The sequence below is a fragment of the Balaenoptera musculus genome, chromosome 2, assembly GCF_009873245.2.
Source record: "Balaenoptera musculus isolate JJ_BM4_2016_0621 chromosome 2, mBalMus1.pri.v3, whole genome shotgun sequence".
Taxonomy (NCBI): Eukaryota; Metazoa; Chordata; class Mammalia; order Artiodactyla; family Balaenopteridae; genus Balaenoptera; species Balaenoptera musculus.
This window is the reverse complement of record NC_045786.1, coordinates 112,167,474-112,183,163: the sequence shown is the minus strand read 5'-3', so window position 1 is coordinate 112,183,163 and position 15,690 is coordinate 112,167,474. Positions and strand designations below refer to the sequence as shown.

Genomic DNA, 15,690 nt, shown 5'->3' with positions numbered 1-15,690 from the left:
TCTAAGGAAGCTGTATGGCAATGACACTGGGACTGTGAAGTTTCCCCAAAAGGGCTTTCTAGATGACCACATCACAAACTTTTAAAGTATTTCCAATAACATATAGGCAAGTTGAGCGGCTTAATAGTTTAAAAGCCTGGAAAGCAACTAAGATGTCTCATCTTAACAGAATTTTAAAACATGGTATAAATACCATTCCTCTCCTACAGAGAAACTTTTTAAAGCATGGACATAATTTTAAGGATACTAAGGAAACATCAATAGTTTTCATAAAGCTTCAATAAACACCCCAAGGCACAGTGTTCAAAACAGCCTATTCACTAAAATGTCACTGCATTATAAGGAATAGGTATGCTATGCTTGCAGTGAGAAGACATTTAATTTATGCCTAGTTAAAAGCACCAGGTTTCCAGTTCAGCTTCCATTTACACAGGATGCACCAGTAACACTTAGGATAGTGAATAATTCAAGTACTACATTTCCAACATGTCTTGCCTTTTGCTTTTTGATTAGTCAGCACTGGGGCTCTTCTTCCTGTAGTTCTTCAGAATATTTTGAAAGAGGCTAGGATTACCCTGAATATAGTCTTCAAGCAATATGGAGAGCTGTCTAGATACTTTAATAATAGCGTTTAGAGAAGGGAATTAAGATGAAACTTGCAATAGCTGAGTTTGTTTCAAAAAAAGAAAAATAATGTAGAACCTGGCATGTAAGCTAAAATGTTTTGTAATTAATGTCAAAAATTGCCAAGATTGTTAATATATGTTTTGGTAAGAAAAACCACTATATTGGCAAGGTTAATTATTTGTGTGAAATATATTATACTATATTAAAATATATTAAATTATATTAATTAAACAGAAGAATTCACCGTTAATGGAAGAAAACCCACAACAAGGGAAGCATCCAAAGAAGGGCAATCAAAAGGTTAGGTAAGTTTACTAGTTTTAGAATACATCAGCACACCTTGATTATAGAACTATTTCATTTTTAAAACTACAGTGCTTTAATGTACTTCTAACAACAACCCAAACTAAGGAGCTGTGGAGGCTTATGAAAAAGACCTACCCACTATGATGCTGTGTTTCTAGTGTAGGGGTGAATTAATACTTCTGTAAGAAGAAACTGAATCACCTCAGCGTCAACAAACAGCCTTTTTCTTTTACACGGTAACATAATTTGATGACATTATTTCTCTTCACTAGTTCAAAATTAGGCAGAAAAGGAACTACAACAGACCCAGAAACGCAATGATTTGGCAAGCCGCAGTCACTCAGCTCATGGATTTGTGATAATCTGCAGAAAATTTGCTTGACTCTAGTACTCCATTCCTTCACATCTGTAGAGGAGTTCAATACAACCATTTTTCTTTATCAGCTTTAAGCTGCATACAGGCAAAGAGATCACAAACTGCTGGGAGGCCGTAACGGTCTGGGGGAAAGTTGTGTTCCTCCTGTAGGAGCGAATTAAATAATACTTCCTCGGCCTTCTTTCGAAGTAGCCATTTGTCTTCTCCTGAGGATAACTGGCTAAGACTTCCCGTGTTCTTTCCTGGCAAGGCCCAGTCAGCCGTGTTAAAGGGACACCAGGAAGTGGCCAAGTGGCTTGTAAGCTTTGGTATGCCAGCTCTGTCCTCTGTAAGAGGCACTTCCTTGGGACATCCTTCTTTGCATGAGCGGGTAATGAGCCACTCTGACAAGGGACTGTTCCTTATGACTTGGAAGGAATCAGCAATTCTAGAAGAAGCCATTGCCTTTGGTGCCTTAGCTTGTTGTTTCCTCTCTTCTGGATGGACAAAGCCACATATTCAGGGAATCTTTATGTTTCTCAGGTTCAGGTTTTGGTTCCACAGGCATACCTTTTTTATCCTTTCCTTCTTTCTTCAGAAGCCATTTACACAGAGCTTCCTTCTCAAAATTTTCATCACACACGCACTCTGCAAAGCTTGTACAGGGCTCATTGGCTTTGCAGACCTCCTCTACTTTACATGGGTCTTGATGATCCTGGACAAGCCAATCCTCAGTAATCACTCTGGGAGTGGACAAGGGTTTCTTGGCCTCCAAGTTGTCATTCAGGCACTTCAGATTGCCCAGGTTCTCAATCTCCACACCTTTGGGCTTTTTACCCTGACAACTGGTACAGGAATCAGGCTTGACGAGCCAATCATTCACACTATAGGACTCCTGGAACACCTGGAACAAGAGCTTAAACTTCTCACTGGTTTCACAGCTGCCATTCGCAGGCTTCTCAAGCTTATGGGATTCCTGGGGAGTCACCAGCCAGTCAGAAAGCTCCACCTCATCTTGATCAAGAAGCACTAGATCTCCAACCTTTTCAATTTCACTGGAGTAAGAACTGGCAGTAGAATAGCTGTTACACTTTTGGTAACTTGTTTACCAGCAACAGAAACTTCTTGTTGCTGACTCTTGTGGAGCCAGTTTTCCAAGACTTTTAGGTTGCCCCAGACATTATTGAAGAAATTGCAGGCTCTAGCAGAAGTCTGACTATTCTCCAAGGTCTGCTTTTGGGTGAGCCAGTCCTGCAGATTGGTACTGGGTATGTAAGGAGCCTGGCAACCGCTGGCAGGTTTGCTTCCAAGGAGCCATTCACTGAGAGGGACCGCCGAGGTGCTGGATGCTGACTTCTGCTCTCCAATGCGATATAGCCTCTTTTCTCCAGGAAGGGCCCAATATTTGATGAGCTAGCATGAGTCATCAGGTGCTCAGGAATTTGAATGGTCTTGAGAGATCCAAACGTGGTGATTGCTTGGTGCAGGGCAGTTATTATCGGCTTCAAAGAGTAGGACAGTCGAATCTTCAGGTTTGAGGGTCAAACTGCCCAGTCTCTCCGGGCACACGGAGACTTGATTGGCTAGATCTTTGTTTTGGGTGCACTCCAGCTGATGAATAAGACAATTGAACCGGCCCAGTAACTGGTAGAGCTGTTGGACCTGCTGCTGAAGCATCTCCTCTTTAAGCTGATAGATGAGATCTACCTGTTCATACAGCCACACCTCATGGCTTCGAAGGCATTCCCGGTGATGACTTGTGCAGCTGTGAATCTGGGCTTTGACCTCTCGCAAGTTATCTTTAATTTGCTGTTCAGCCCGAAGAACTCCACCAAGTCCCTCCGTGCATCACAACACCTCAAAAGGGGTTCTTTATTACTGGAGCAGCCACTCCGGTCCCGTGAGGTACTCCTTCTGCCCCCTGTTCCTCCTTGCAGGCCGGGTCCCCGCCCTGCGAGCTGCCCGGCAAGCCGGCGCTGCTTTCTCCGGGACCAGGGTGACAAAGTTTCCCTGAACCCTCAGGCTGCGCCCCGCCCGCGAGCCTGGCAGCGTCCGACGGGCGGGCCGGAGCACGCGCAAAAAAAAAACACCTTTGAAAAGTCTTTATTGTCTCCCTTATGCCCTGCAGAATGCAATTCTGACTGTACGGTTGTATACAAAGCTCACAAGAACTGGTACCTCCTACTACTCCATCTTCATTCTCTACCAAGCTCATAGGCTCCAGTCGTAGCTAGCAACTTGGGGTTTCTTGTGCTTTATACTGGTACTGCTGGGGCTTTGTACATTTGGTTCCCTCTGCTTTGAATGTCCTGTCCCTATCTGCCTAGTTAACTTCCACTTATCCCTTAAGACCCAACTCATGGGACTCCCCTGGTGGTGCAGTGGTTAAGAATCCGCCTGCCAATGCAGGGGACACGGGTTCGAGCCCTGGTCAAGGAAAATCCCACATGCTGCAGAGCAACTAAGCACGTGCGCCACAACTACTGAGCCCGCACTCTAGAGCCTGCATGCCACAACTACTGAGCCCACGTGCCACAACTACTGAAGCCTGCACGCCTAGAGCTCATGCTCCGCAATAAGAGAAGCCACAGCAATGAGAAGCCCGCACACTCACTAAAAGTAGCTCCCGCTCACCGCAACTAGAGAAAGCCCGGGCACAGCAACGAAAACCCAACGCAGCCAAAAAAAAAAAAAAAAAAGACCCAACTCGCTCCAAACTGAGCTGGCCTTCCTTCTGCTCCCAAGGCATCCTGTACATACCCCACTGGAGCATGCGTGGGATTGTCCCATAGATACTGGCTTCCTTGATGTATTCTCACAGAACTGACTTTCTTCAAGGCAGAGACTGTGTTATTCTTATCCTTGCATTCTTTACCCTAGCAGAGATGCTCAGTGAATGATATAAAGGAATGAATGAATGAATGAAATGAATAAACTCTTCTCATTCTTGATTTGGTTTTCGATCTCTTGCCTACTCTTATTCATGTCTGTTAACATACAGTTTTAGTATGTTACATTTTTCATGTCTGTATGATTCTCTGGGATATAAAAATCCACAGTTTTTGTAATAAAGTAAGCTCAACAAAGGCTCTCCACCTTAAATAAATTACTAGCAAGTTTCTTTTCTCAGATGCTGTTTTTGTATGGTTTGTATAATTTAGGTAACCAGTTGCTACTTATAACGAATTCAATTAATATCAGAAACAACTGATAGGTGGATCTGATAAATGTGTTTGCGAGTAAATAAATTGAAACTAGCATTTATAACTGTAGAGTTTGAGACCATTTTGAATTACATTTCACTACTTACTACATTTCACTACTGCTACCCTCTACCTCATCCCCTCTTCCCTTGACATAGACTGCTAAGTTCCTTTATTGTGAAGTCATCTTCCTAAATTAGAAAGAACTAAGGATGAGACATGGAAGACACAAAGTGAGTTTTGTGGATCAGGGAGTGAGTCATAGAGATCAGACTCCAACACACATCTCCCACAATGTTTATTTTCTAGTTCTAAGTTCAAACTTGGATTTAGAAAAATGCATGACTTTCCTCCTGACCCGTCTTTTAGCTCAGGCGTGGGCTAGGAAAGAGATGTCAAATGAAGCAGGTATGTGGGTAGAAAAGTACATTTGGAAGTGATGAGCATCTTTACGTTTACACTTGTCTTTGTCAGGAAGTGGCTGTGGGAGCTGAGTATGATGTGTCTTGACAGGGAGTGGGGCTTGAACAGAATTTATCTACATAATCTTCCAGATTCACTGTTTTACTGAAGACTTGAAAAATGATTCTGAAATTTTACATGCCACAGAAACTCCATCTAGTCTGTTTTGTGGGAGAATATGCATTACGGGTATTCACTTTTCCAATTTTCTAAGAAATCTTGAGCAAAAACTTTAGCTGAGTCTTACAAAACAATACCAGTGAGACTTGGGATTGTTTCATGACTGTTGCCTGTGAGTTGGTAAAATCATGCTCTCCCCTTCACTCTGCACTGATGGTAATGGCCCCAGGGTACCTTTTCCTGTGCTGGAAGGAGCTTTACGTACATTATCTCACTTGATCCTCACCACAACCCTGAGAGGGAGGAGGTAACATAAGCCCCATTTTACACACGAGGAAACAGCCGTGGAGCAGTTAACTAAATGGAAACGGCCTGAGATTGCACCCCTGCTGTGTCAGAGCTGATCCATCCTCTTTGAGGTTACTCTCACTTAGTTCCTAATGGTTTTTTGTTGCTGTCAACCATGTGTGGTCCAGCAAATAGAAAATTAGAGTTTAGACGTGTGCCTTCTAGTACGGGATTGTTTAGGGTCCTTCTGTCCCACCCGTTAATCATTTCCTTGGGCTTGAAACTGCTAAAGAGAACAGATGTGGTATGGTAGACAGAATAATGGCCCCCCCCAAAGATGTCCCTGTCCTGTGAATATGTTACCCAACATTGCAAAAGGGACTTTTTTTAAAAAATAAATTTATTTATGTATTTATTCATTTTTGGCTGCATTGGGTTTTCATTGCTGCGCACAGGTTTTCTCTGGTTGCGGTGAGTGGGAGCTACTCTTCGTTGCGGTGCGCGGGCTTCTCATTGCAGTGGCTTCTCTTGTTGCAGAGCACGGGCTCTAGGCACACGGGCTTCAGTAGTTGCAGCATGCGGGCTCAGTAGTTGTGGCTTGCAGGCTCTAGAGCACAGGCTCAGTCGTCGTGGCACATGGGCTTAGTTGCTCCGTGGCATGTGGGATTTTCCCGGACCAGGGCTCGATCCTGTGTCCCCAGCATTGGCAGGCGGATTCTTAATCACTGTGCCACCAGGGAAGTCCAGCAAAAGGGACTTTGTGGATGTGGTTAAGTAAATGATTTTTGAGATGGGAGATTATCCTAAATTACCCAGTGGTAATCTCAGTGGTCCTTAGCAGTGAAAGAGGAAGGCAGGAGAGAGAGAATCAGAGATGTGATGACTGAAGCAGAGGTGCTCTCAGGGGGCCACACACCAGGGAATGTGGGCAGCCTCTAGAAGTTGGAAAAGGCAAGGAAACAGACTTTCCTCCTACAGCTTCCAAAAGCAATGAAGTGCTGCTTTTAGCCCCATGAGTCATTTCTCGCATCTGACCTCCAGAACTGTAAGACAATAAGTTTGTGTTGTTTTAAGCCACTAAATGTGTGGTAATTTGTTACAGCAGCCACAGGAAACTGATACACATGATGTCTGACACTCAGACCCCTCCACCACAGAGGCCAAAATTCATGCATCAATGCTTGGTAATGCTGTCGCTTTACCAAATGGCGGTAAGTTCTGGTTATAAACAACAGGTGTGAAGAGTTGTTACTGGCTCTGACGGTCTAAGATCTGGCCTCACAAGGGCATGTAGAAAGGCCTCGCAGTCTTCGGGAGCTTCCATTTTGTTTCTTTAGAGCACTAAAGCACCTTAAAGTTGTTACTTTATCATCTATTGAGCACCTACTATGTACCAGATTCCAGAAATCCAAAGATGAGTAGGACTCCGATCCTGGAAGGAGCTTCCAATCTACTGGGGTGGCAGAACACGTAAACAAGTGATTACAAGGCAATGAAATATGTGCAAAGACAAGAAAACATCTTCAGGAAAAGAATCCTAGTACATGGGAAGTGTGAACTCTGGGGAAGGGGAGAGGGACAGGGAGGCTTGGAGAGGGGTTGATATCACAGCTGAGTGGGCGGGGAATTAACATCTTCAGAATCCCCAGCTTTGGTAGGCGAGGTTCTAACACCTAATCTAGCTCCCCATGTCCCCAGACCTGGTCTCTGCTGGGGCTGTAGCCCCTGTAGAATCTCTTTGATGCAAAATTCAAGGCTGAGAAGGGAGGGGGACCCTGAGAGGAAGAGTTCAAGAAGGAAAACTGCTGATACCCACACAGAGCAAATGTTTGGAGCCCTGGAGATTCATTCTCCATGATTCTCTCGGAGCCTCAAGAGACATCAAGAAAGGGAAAGGTTTCATAAACTGTAATGTACCACCTAATGTAAAGTATTATTACCTACTTGCTTAAGACTCATGCTTAGACATTGGGAAATTTCTTCTCAATTTTTGTCTCTAAGTCAAGGGACTAACCTGGTGGTGCAGTGGTAAAGAATCCACCTGCCAATGCAGGGGACACAGGTTCGAGCCCTCGTCCAGGATGATCCCACATGCTGCGGAGCAACTAAGCCCGTGCGCCACAACTGCTGAGCCCGTGTGCCACAGCTACTGAAGCCCGTGTGCCTCGATCCTGTGCTCCACAACAAGAGAAGCCACCACAATGAGAAGCCCACGCATCGCGACGAAGAGTAGCCCCCGCTCGCTGCAACTAGAGAAAGCCCACACACAGCAACGAAGACCCAACGCAGCCAAAAATAAATAAACAAAATAAATAAATTTATAAAAATAAAATAAAATAAAAATAAACTAAGTCAATCTTTCCATTAAGAAAATAAGCACAAGCTATGGACATAAAAAATAGGTGTTTCCTGTGCAATACCTAACATGCTCCATTTATAATATATTAACTTTTGGGTATAAGAATTTATCACACAAACTAGGGCATAACCCTTCTCATTATGATTTTCCATCCCTAAATTTACTTAATCCTGAGAACATATGCACACCATTTCCTGAGAAATACTGGCATACTAGGAAACTGAATTTTAAAGCTGGAAAGGACTTTAAAGATAATCACAGCTTATAATACAGACGAAGGTCTGCAGGGATTGAAAGCCCTTCGAATTTACAGAGATGGGGCAGTGTCAAGATTAATACTCGTTTCCCAACTCCCAGCCCGAAGTTCTTGCCGTTACACTGCACTTCTGGCTTAGTTCACCTTAAGGTTTATCTGCACTCACTTACTATTTTGTTTCCAACAGTTTTAGTCACTCAACAATTCTACTTTTTTAGTGCAAGTCTTCTTCACAAAATCAGTTCAACTATTAATCAGAGTTTTAAATTCATATTACCAATTTTACAAATGAAGAAAGGTAGAAATGATAAATGTTCAGGAAAAAAGGTAGCATAAATTAGCCCAAACACTGATGAATGAAATACTTTATTAAATCTTCCTTTTATTAAACGTAACCACATAAAGTGTTTCATTTAAAACATTTTCATTATACACTCATAAAGCATTGAATCTTCATGAAAAATTTCCTCAAAGTATACGGTGCCAATTTTTTCTATGATAAATGCGATGGATACTCGTAACAAGTATCAAAAAGGTTTAGTTAGAGAAGAGCCTTGGCTCAGTTATATGGGTTTTGCTAGAAGAGGTTGTGGTTGCCAAAGAGGGAGGACTCTTCTCTTGGGTCCACTTATTTGATGGCAGCTGTCGTAGCTGGGGCCTCCTGAGGAAGACTACTGGCAGAGAGTGCAATCAATTTCCTACCACGTCTAATCTATAAAAGGATATTACCAGGGGATGTTACTACCCCACATTTCCCCCTATTATTATTATTCCAACCACAGACTTTTAGAAAGCGATTTCCCACCTCTGTTTATCATTTTGTTTTTGCTGAGTAATTCAATCAACTAGGGTAACCCCCTCGGCCCCCCCTCCGCCCCCCCCCAGTGTTTATTCTCATTGAATTGATGGAAGGCGATCTAAATAATTCGCGCCATCTCTGATGGGGGTTTTCCAGAAAGTCCCACAACGGAGGAATCCAGCCCCTTTCAGTGGAAACCACAAGGGAATAAAAGAGACACCCTGGAGCGCCATTCGCCTCACACGCGCCCAACCCCTGGAGCTGCGCCCTGGCCCTCGGGAGGCAGTGTGGAAACGCCCGCAGTGGGAGCCGGCGGACGGGACAGGTGGCGCCCCGGCGTTGGAGGCCTCCGAGTTGGGGCCCGGGGTTCGGACCATGGCCGCACAGCCCGCGGGGGCGGCTGCGCGCGCGCGCGCTGGGTCAGGCCGAGGACGCGGGGGGGGCCGGCGGGCTGGAGCGCCTGCCCGGGGCGTGCCCACGTGACCACCCCGCCCTCACCGCAGCCCCCCGAGCGGCCGCCGCCTTTTGGGCCGCACTCCCGGCGTGCCCCGCACTCGCCGCCTCCCGGCTGCCCCTCCTTCCTTTCGCAGCGCCACACCGCCGGAGCCCGAGCCGCCGCCGCAGCTTCAGCCGCGGGCGCTATGGTAAGGCGGGCGCGCCGACACAGGGGCCGGGGGCCGGGGGGCCGGGGCGCGGCGAGCACAGCCCCCCGCGCGGCACCGCGGGGCCCTGGGCCTGAGGCCGCCATTTTAACCTGATTTTGGCCTCCAAGGTGGGCGCTCCTGCGCTGCGGCCCCGCTGCTCTCTCTCCACCGGCCGGCCAGCCCTCCCGCCGTCAGGTCCGGCCCGGCCGCTCTTCGGATTCCTGGGGGCGGGGAGGGCCCGGGCGCGGGGCGGGGGTCGCGGGGCGAGGGTCCGGGCCTAAGTGGGGCGGGCGGCCGCCGGGGGCGCGGTAGGGTCCGCCGAGCCTTACCCCCACCCCGCTCGCCGCCTTTGCCCTCCCCTTGCTAATTTTATTCCCACGCGCGCTCTCAGATTGGTACGTGCTGTAAAGCCCTTGCTGGACGCTTTCGGTGGGGGTCTTGAGGGCCTGTCGTAAAACCCTTAGGGGGAGATTAAGGAGGTGGGAAAACTCTTGAACACGCTTTCTCGCGGTAAAAAGCTTTTACACGCGATCCGTTAGTTTTGAAGCGTCTGCATTTGAGCTGTGAGGCAATTATGTTGTAGGCGTGGGCGGTTTGGAGTTCACACTTGATTCTCTTTCCTTATGAGGAAAGGGCCCTGGCTAGGATGACTTTAAAGAAAAAAATAGTAGAAGCATTAACTGAAATCCGAAAGTGTTTTTTTAAGGCCTGCCGGGTTGACACAATACAGAAGGTATTTTTGCTGCTGCTCCTGAAGCTCTGACATCACCCAGTGAAATAGGAAACATTTCAGGGATGGGACAGCCTGTATTTGTCCCTTTCCCTCTACCTGCCAATTACTTCACCCTCCAAACCCCTTTTTAAAAAAGGATGAATGGGGCAGGATGAGTTAGAATCCTTAGGTGCATCATATACAGATACTTAAAAAGTTGCAAATCTGATGGGACTACTTACATGGTATGATGCAACTTTTGATATCCAGACTAAAGTGAATCCTCTCTAGGCAAACAGTAATTTTGGCTAAAACCAAAATACTTGTTCTAAATTACTGTTCTTTCTTTATTTTCAGGCTTCTGGAGTTACAGTGAATGATGAAGTCATCAAAGTTTTTAATGATATGAAAGTAAGGAAATCTTCTACACAAGAGGAGATCAAAAAAAGAAAGAAAGCAGTTCTCTTCTGTTTAAGCGATGACAAAAGACAAATAATTGTAGAGGAAGCAAAGCAGATCTTGGTGGGTGACATTGGTGATACTGTAGAGGACCCCTACACATCTTTTGTGAAGTTGCTACCTCTGAATGATTGCCGATATGCTTTGTACGATGCCACATACGAAACAAAAGAGTCTAAGAAAGAAGACCTAGTATTTATATTCTGGTGTGTAAAAACAAAAGAAAAAAGTACTTTTAAAATGCAAGGATTATTATTAACATAGTCAGTTTTGCCTTTCTTTTTTCTTTTAAATAGGATTCAACAATTTTTTTTCCTCCTGTAGGGCTCCTGAAAGTGCACCTTTAAAAAGCAAGATGATTTATGCTAGCTCTAAAGATGCCATTAAAAAGAAATTTACAGGTACAAACACTGAATATTTTGTGCTGAAGAATTGTCCTCTCTTACTTATAATAAAGTAACGGGATAATGTTTTTTCTTTTTAGGTATTAAACATGAGTGGCAAGTAAATGGCTTGGATGATATAAAGGACCGTTCAACACTTGGAGAGAAATTGGGAGGCAACGTAGTAGTTTCACTTGAAGGAAAACCCTTATAAAATGACAGTCAAGTGCCATCTGGATCTTAAGGAGCTTCCATTTCTCCAGCTCAGTCAATTGGAATAGTATTAGGTTTTGGTTTTTTTTTTTTTTTCTTCCTCTTCCCACTGGGTCCTTCCAACACAATGAATGAAGGAAATATCATTCATGTAAGCAGCCTATCAGTGATTGCCATTAGACTGTTCGATACTGTTACCTTTACGTAGAACCCAAGGAATGCCTTCCCATCATATTTTAGCCAAAACAACTGGTTATATGCCTCCCTTGCAGCAAGCACTACAATGAATGTGAATGTCAATGTGAATAGCTTAGAACACTACAAAGGGTTAAGCTAATTGAATGCCTTGAAAGTATTATCCACTGGTGAGATGGTAAACTTTATTCAGTATTATTTATAGTTGCACTTGATTGCAGTTCTGTGAGGCTTGAGCATTCATACACCTCACCTGCCTTGGCAAGCCTATTTTTTGTGACATGGCAGCGCAAATATAATACTATGCATTGAAAGCACTTTTTTTGTAATGAGTTTAATCCCCCACCCCAAAAGGAATGCCAATTAAGTTAACTGTGTCATCAACTTATCCTAGTACCTCAGTGTTCATTCCTGTTACCTGCGTATCTTCTTAAAAGAAATAACTGTTATTAATGCCTTTTTGTTTTCCATTGAGTGTACACTACTGAATAAGTGTAGGAGTTTTATGTTTACCATGTTAGTCTTGCGACACTAAAGATACTTTGAATATCAGTCATGATGGCAATTTCTGTATAAAAGAGCCTTAAATGGAACATTGTTTTTGAGATCAAACCGCACCCTCACAAAAATGGCCACGTTGCAATAAAAATTGTGGCATATTACAGAACGTTGCCTTGTTTTCCTTGGACATTTTGCAGAATACCATGTGAAGCAACTCCTAGGGTAAACAGCTATTATTAATCTCTGCACTGGTCATTTAAGAATTTTTTTGTACAACATTCTTGCGTGATATTTTCCAGTTTGTTGTGTTTATTTGGTTAAAAAAATATTCTATCCTAAAGCCAACTAATACAAAATATTAACGTTATAGAGGTGTACTTTTATAAGCTTTATTTATTTCCTTATGTGTTAATAATGATCAGGAATTATTTTTTTGCACTTTGACATAAATACTCTTCAATATCTGATTTGTTCTCTGGATAAATTAGGGTAGTTATTTTTTAATTCACGTTTACATTTCTAATTAGTTGACTAGTAGTAGAAGAAGCAGGAAGCTCTTATTGCACATTTGGTCATAATGAAAATAATTTGTAAAATGTCCTTCAAAAGTTTAATAATACTTCTCATGTTTAGGAACTTTCAGCTACTATTTCTTAATATACTTCACAAATTTGAAAAAAAATTGATACAGCAGTCTTAAACATTAGTAGTGGGATTTGGCTGTGGTCCAGGCAGCTCTCCTTATAGAGAATTTGATCTGTTCAGTGTGAGCAGTTTGCTGTTAGCCAGAGCTATTTATGGCAAACACATGCTTTTGTATCTTGTCATAGTTATCCACAAATGGCAAAACTGGACTTGATTCTACTGGTATGCAAAACAGGCATGCTAGTAAGTAGTGGATTGTAGCTTAGAACTTAAACCCATAGCTCTGAAGAATGCTCTTATTAGGAAACAGGAAATGAAAAATCCCCCTTGTTTTAATATGTGGAAGTAATTCGAGTTTGGTTAAATTTTTTTCCATATTTTCAACAGGGTTTTCAGATGGAAACAAAAATAGGAGTTAAATATCCTGGTTATATGAATGGCTTGGGATCTTTTGCACTGAGCAATTTTATTTCAGGCTTCCAGCTGTCCCTGTGAATTATCCTGGACATTTTGATGGCTTTTTGGTAAGGCCAAACTCATAAGCAAAGCGTGAGAATACTGACATATATATACTAAACCATATATGTAACTGATACTTGTACCATGAAAATTTTCATTATTTTCCTCATTCTTCTAAAAAATAAGGGACTCTAAAGTGTGCAGTATCTTTTGTTTTTATAGTGATTTCTCAACTTTCTTATATGCCTCTTTAATTATATAATAATTTCAGAGGTTAAATATTGCTTTAAACTGTGGTACTTTGATTTGTTAGATTGACAGAACTGATACTAATATTAAGTTCATCTTTGAAATACATCTTTGTGCATAAAGCCAAAAATAATGATAATTAATGGTTCATGTGTTGAGACTAATTAGGTATTTGAAATGATCATTTTATTTCACAATCATTTAAATAAAACAATGTTCCAGTTAGCTTTAAAAGGTATACGGTGCTAATTAGTAAAATATTGAGGACAATATTTTACTGCTAGCTTGCAAAATTATAAGTGTTTAAAAAATAAAGTATATGAAAATATGTAAAGCTGTTGAGATGTGTTTACTCTGGGACGCTAAAATTTTTTTTTAACTAATATTGCAGATCAGGGAGGCACCATTATCTTTAGTCTGTTTTTTAGGATTTTTGGTTGACATACTTTCTCATTTAGAGATATCAATATTCTTTGAAAACTGAGTGTTGTAGCAATTAGTTTTGACATTTTCAGATAAATGGAAACAGTTGGCATTTGTCCCAAACTGGCTATCAGCTGTTGTTTTCCATCATTATCTAAAATAATGTGGCCAATGTTGTGTATTTAATGTGCCTTTTTAGTAGGTTGGAAGAAAAGCCTCTTATTAGGTTTGAATTTCTCTGATACAGATTCTTTGTAACAGCTAATTTATGGAATCTAGCAAATGAGCTCTGGGAGAAAATTTTTTTAAGTGTTTCCTTGGTAAGGAATAATCTCAGCAATGGTAAATCATAGAGGGGTTGGGACACTTTTCATTAGGTTTGCCACTCTGAAAAAATAATCTGGTTCAGTTCTTCACTGGTCCTGTTTTTGCTTGCAAATTTAATAATAGTTTGAGATCCCAAACAGACATGAATATTCATTTTTCTATGAACATTAAAGCTACTAGAGATGTGCAGGCAGGCTCCAATGAATATTGCTTTTGGGACAGCATGAATGTATAAATGTTCTGTGTCTCATCTCAGCCAATAAATAGGTCTGAGGCTTTTCTTTTGCTCTAGAGCATCCAAATAATTGCTTTCTTTCCATGTAGATCAGGAGTCATCCTTCCACTTCAATTTCCTGTCAGAAAGCAATTGTGCAAATTAATCTCTCTGAACCTCAGTTTCTTCTTTATATGAGAATGATATCTATCTACCATACCTGGTTGCTGAGGATCAGATATGGAAATGCTTTCTGGGAGACAGGAAAATACTATATAAATGTAATTATTTAAACTTCACTCTAAGTAAATATAGTTAAGACCCACGTTAACAATAAGACTTATTGTAAGTCTTTGAACCTCTTTATTTTATTATTGTAACTATTTTACTTAATCTCACAGGTTGTTTAAAGACTAATTACCTGATAAACAGGGTCTGTGTTACAGAATGAAGTATAAAGTGTAGCCCCTGAGTTGTTGTTCATGGCTGCTCTTAATCTTTTTAGTGTAATTTTCTTTTTCACATGTGACCAAAGACTATAGTTTTTTTCCCCAAATTTTGAAGTAAAAAATAAAAGAGGAAATAAAGAAATATTATCGTTTTGGAATATGTGGCATAAATTTATGATCCAGGTTGTTGAAAATCTATGATTGTATATTAGTTAATTAATTAATACTCTAAATTTAGGTAATCCTTTATAGTTCTCAAGGCACTTGAAATCCGTTTGATCTCCTTAGGTCCTCTTAACAAGCTAAACCATATTTCTCTGCTGCACATGAAGAAACTGAAGTTTGGAGAAGTTAAGGGACATCCCAGCTGTTGAGTAGCAAAACAGATTGCAGTCCAGTATACTTTTCATTCTGCCTTCATATAGTAACGTACAGTGAGTTACTAATTTTCTTTTTTAAAAGATGGAATAATCTGACTTTTTGAGCAGGACATAACTAATTATTTAGTATGTGTTTAAAGTAGCATCTCAAGAATACTTGAAAAATAGTCTTGGAATTTTTGTTTTCTAAGAAAGCCCATGCTCATAAAAATCTGAAATATTTTTACACTTCAAAGTTTTTCTTAGATGTTTCAGTATTGTAAGTTTATGGGATGTTTCAGTATTGTAAGTTTATGGGACTATGAAATCCGTTTATGGGACAGTTTGTATACACGCATTTTCTAGAAAGCTGATACCTCTCAATCCTTTTCCAAAAGCTTGGCTATCTCCCTCTCCTGTTCTTCTACCCATCTTTCTAAAGAGAAATAGTACAGTGTCTTATGGTGGTTAAACACTAGGACTTTGGTATCAGACTGTCTGGGTTGTTCAAATATAGGCCTTTAATACTTCCTAATTGAATGATCTTAGTGATTAGGAAAATCACTTAACCTCTCAGAGCCTTAGTTCATCTAAAAAAGGGGATAATAATTATACCCCATCTCACAGGACGATGAGGATAAGTGAAAGCCCTTGGAATCGTTCTTGGCACATAGTAAGCATTC

General features: G+C 41.8%; 1 protein-coding gene and 1 pseudogene across 1 annotated transcript; one reads left to right on the top strand and one right to left on the bottom strand.

The window, feature by feature from the left end:
• Positions 1 to 1,191: 1,191 nt before the first annotated feature.
• Positions 1,192 to 9,152, bottom strand: LOC118889895 (annotated as a pseudogene).
• Positions 9,153 to 9,258: 106 nt separating this feature from the next.
• Positions 9,259 to 13,569, top strand: CFL2 (cofilin 2). The gene is made up of 4 exons (XM_036843942.1): positions 9,259 to 9,419; positions 10,489 to 10,796; positions 10,915 to 10,991; positions 11,075 to 13,569. The coding sequence occupies exons 1-4, from the start codon at positions 9,417 to 9,419 to the stop codon at positions 11,185 to 11,187; spliced, it is 501 nt and encodes a 166-aa protein (XP_036699837.1). The 5' UTR covers positions 9,259 to 9,416; the 3' UTR covers positions 11,188 to 13,569.
• The last annotated feature ends 2,121 nt before the right edge of the window (positions 13,570 to 15,690 follow it).

What these genes read in the sequence shown, in the direction of transcription:
- CFL2 (XM_036843942.1), top strand. An exon ending in GACCTAGTATTTATATTCTG is followed by an intron (nt 10,797 to 10,914) that starts GTGTGTAAAAAC and finishes TTCCTCCTGTAG; the next exon opens with GGCTCCTGAAAGTGCACCTT. An exon ending in CATTAAAAAGAAATTTACAG is followed by an intron (nt 10,992 to 11,074) that starts GTACAAACACTG and finishes TTTTCTTTTTAG; the next exon opens with GTATTAAACATGAGTGGCAA.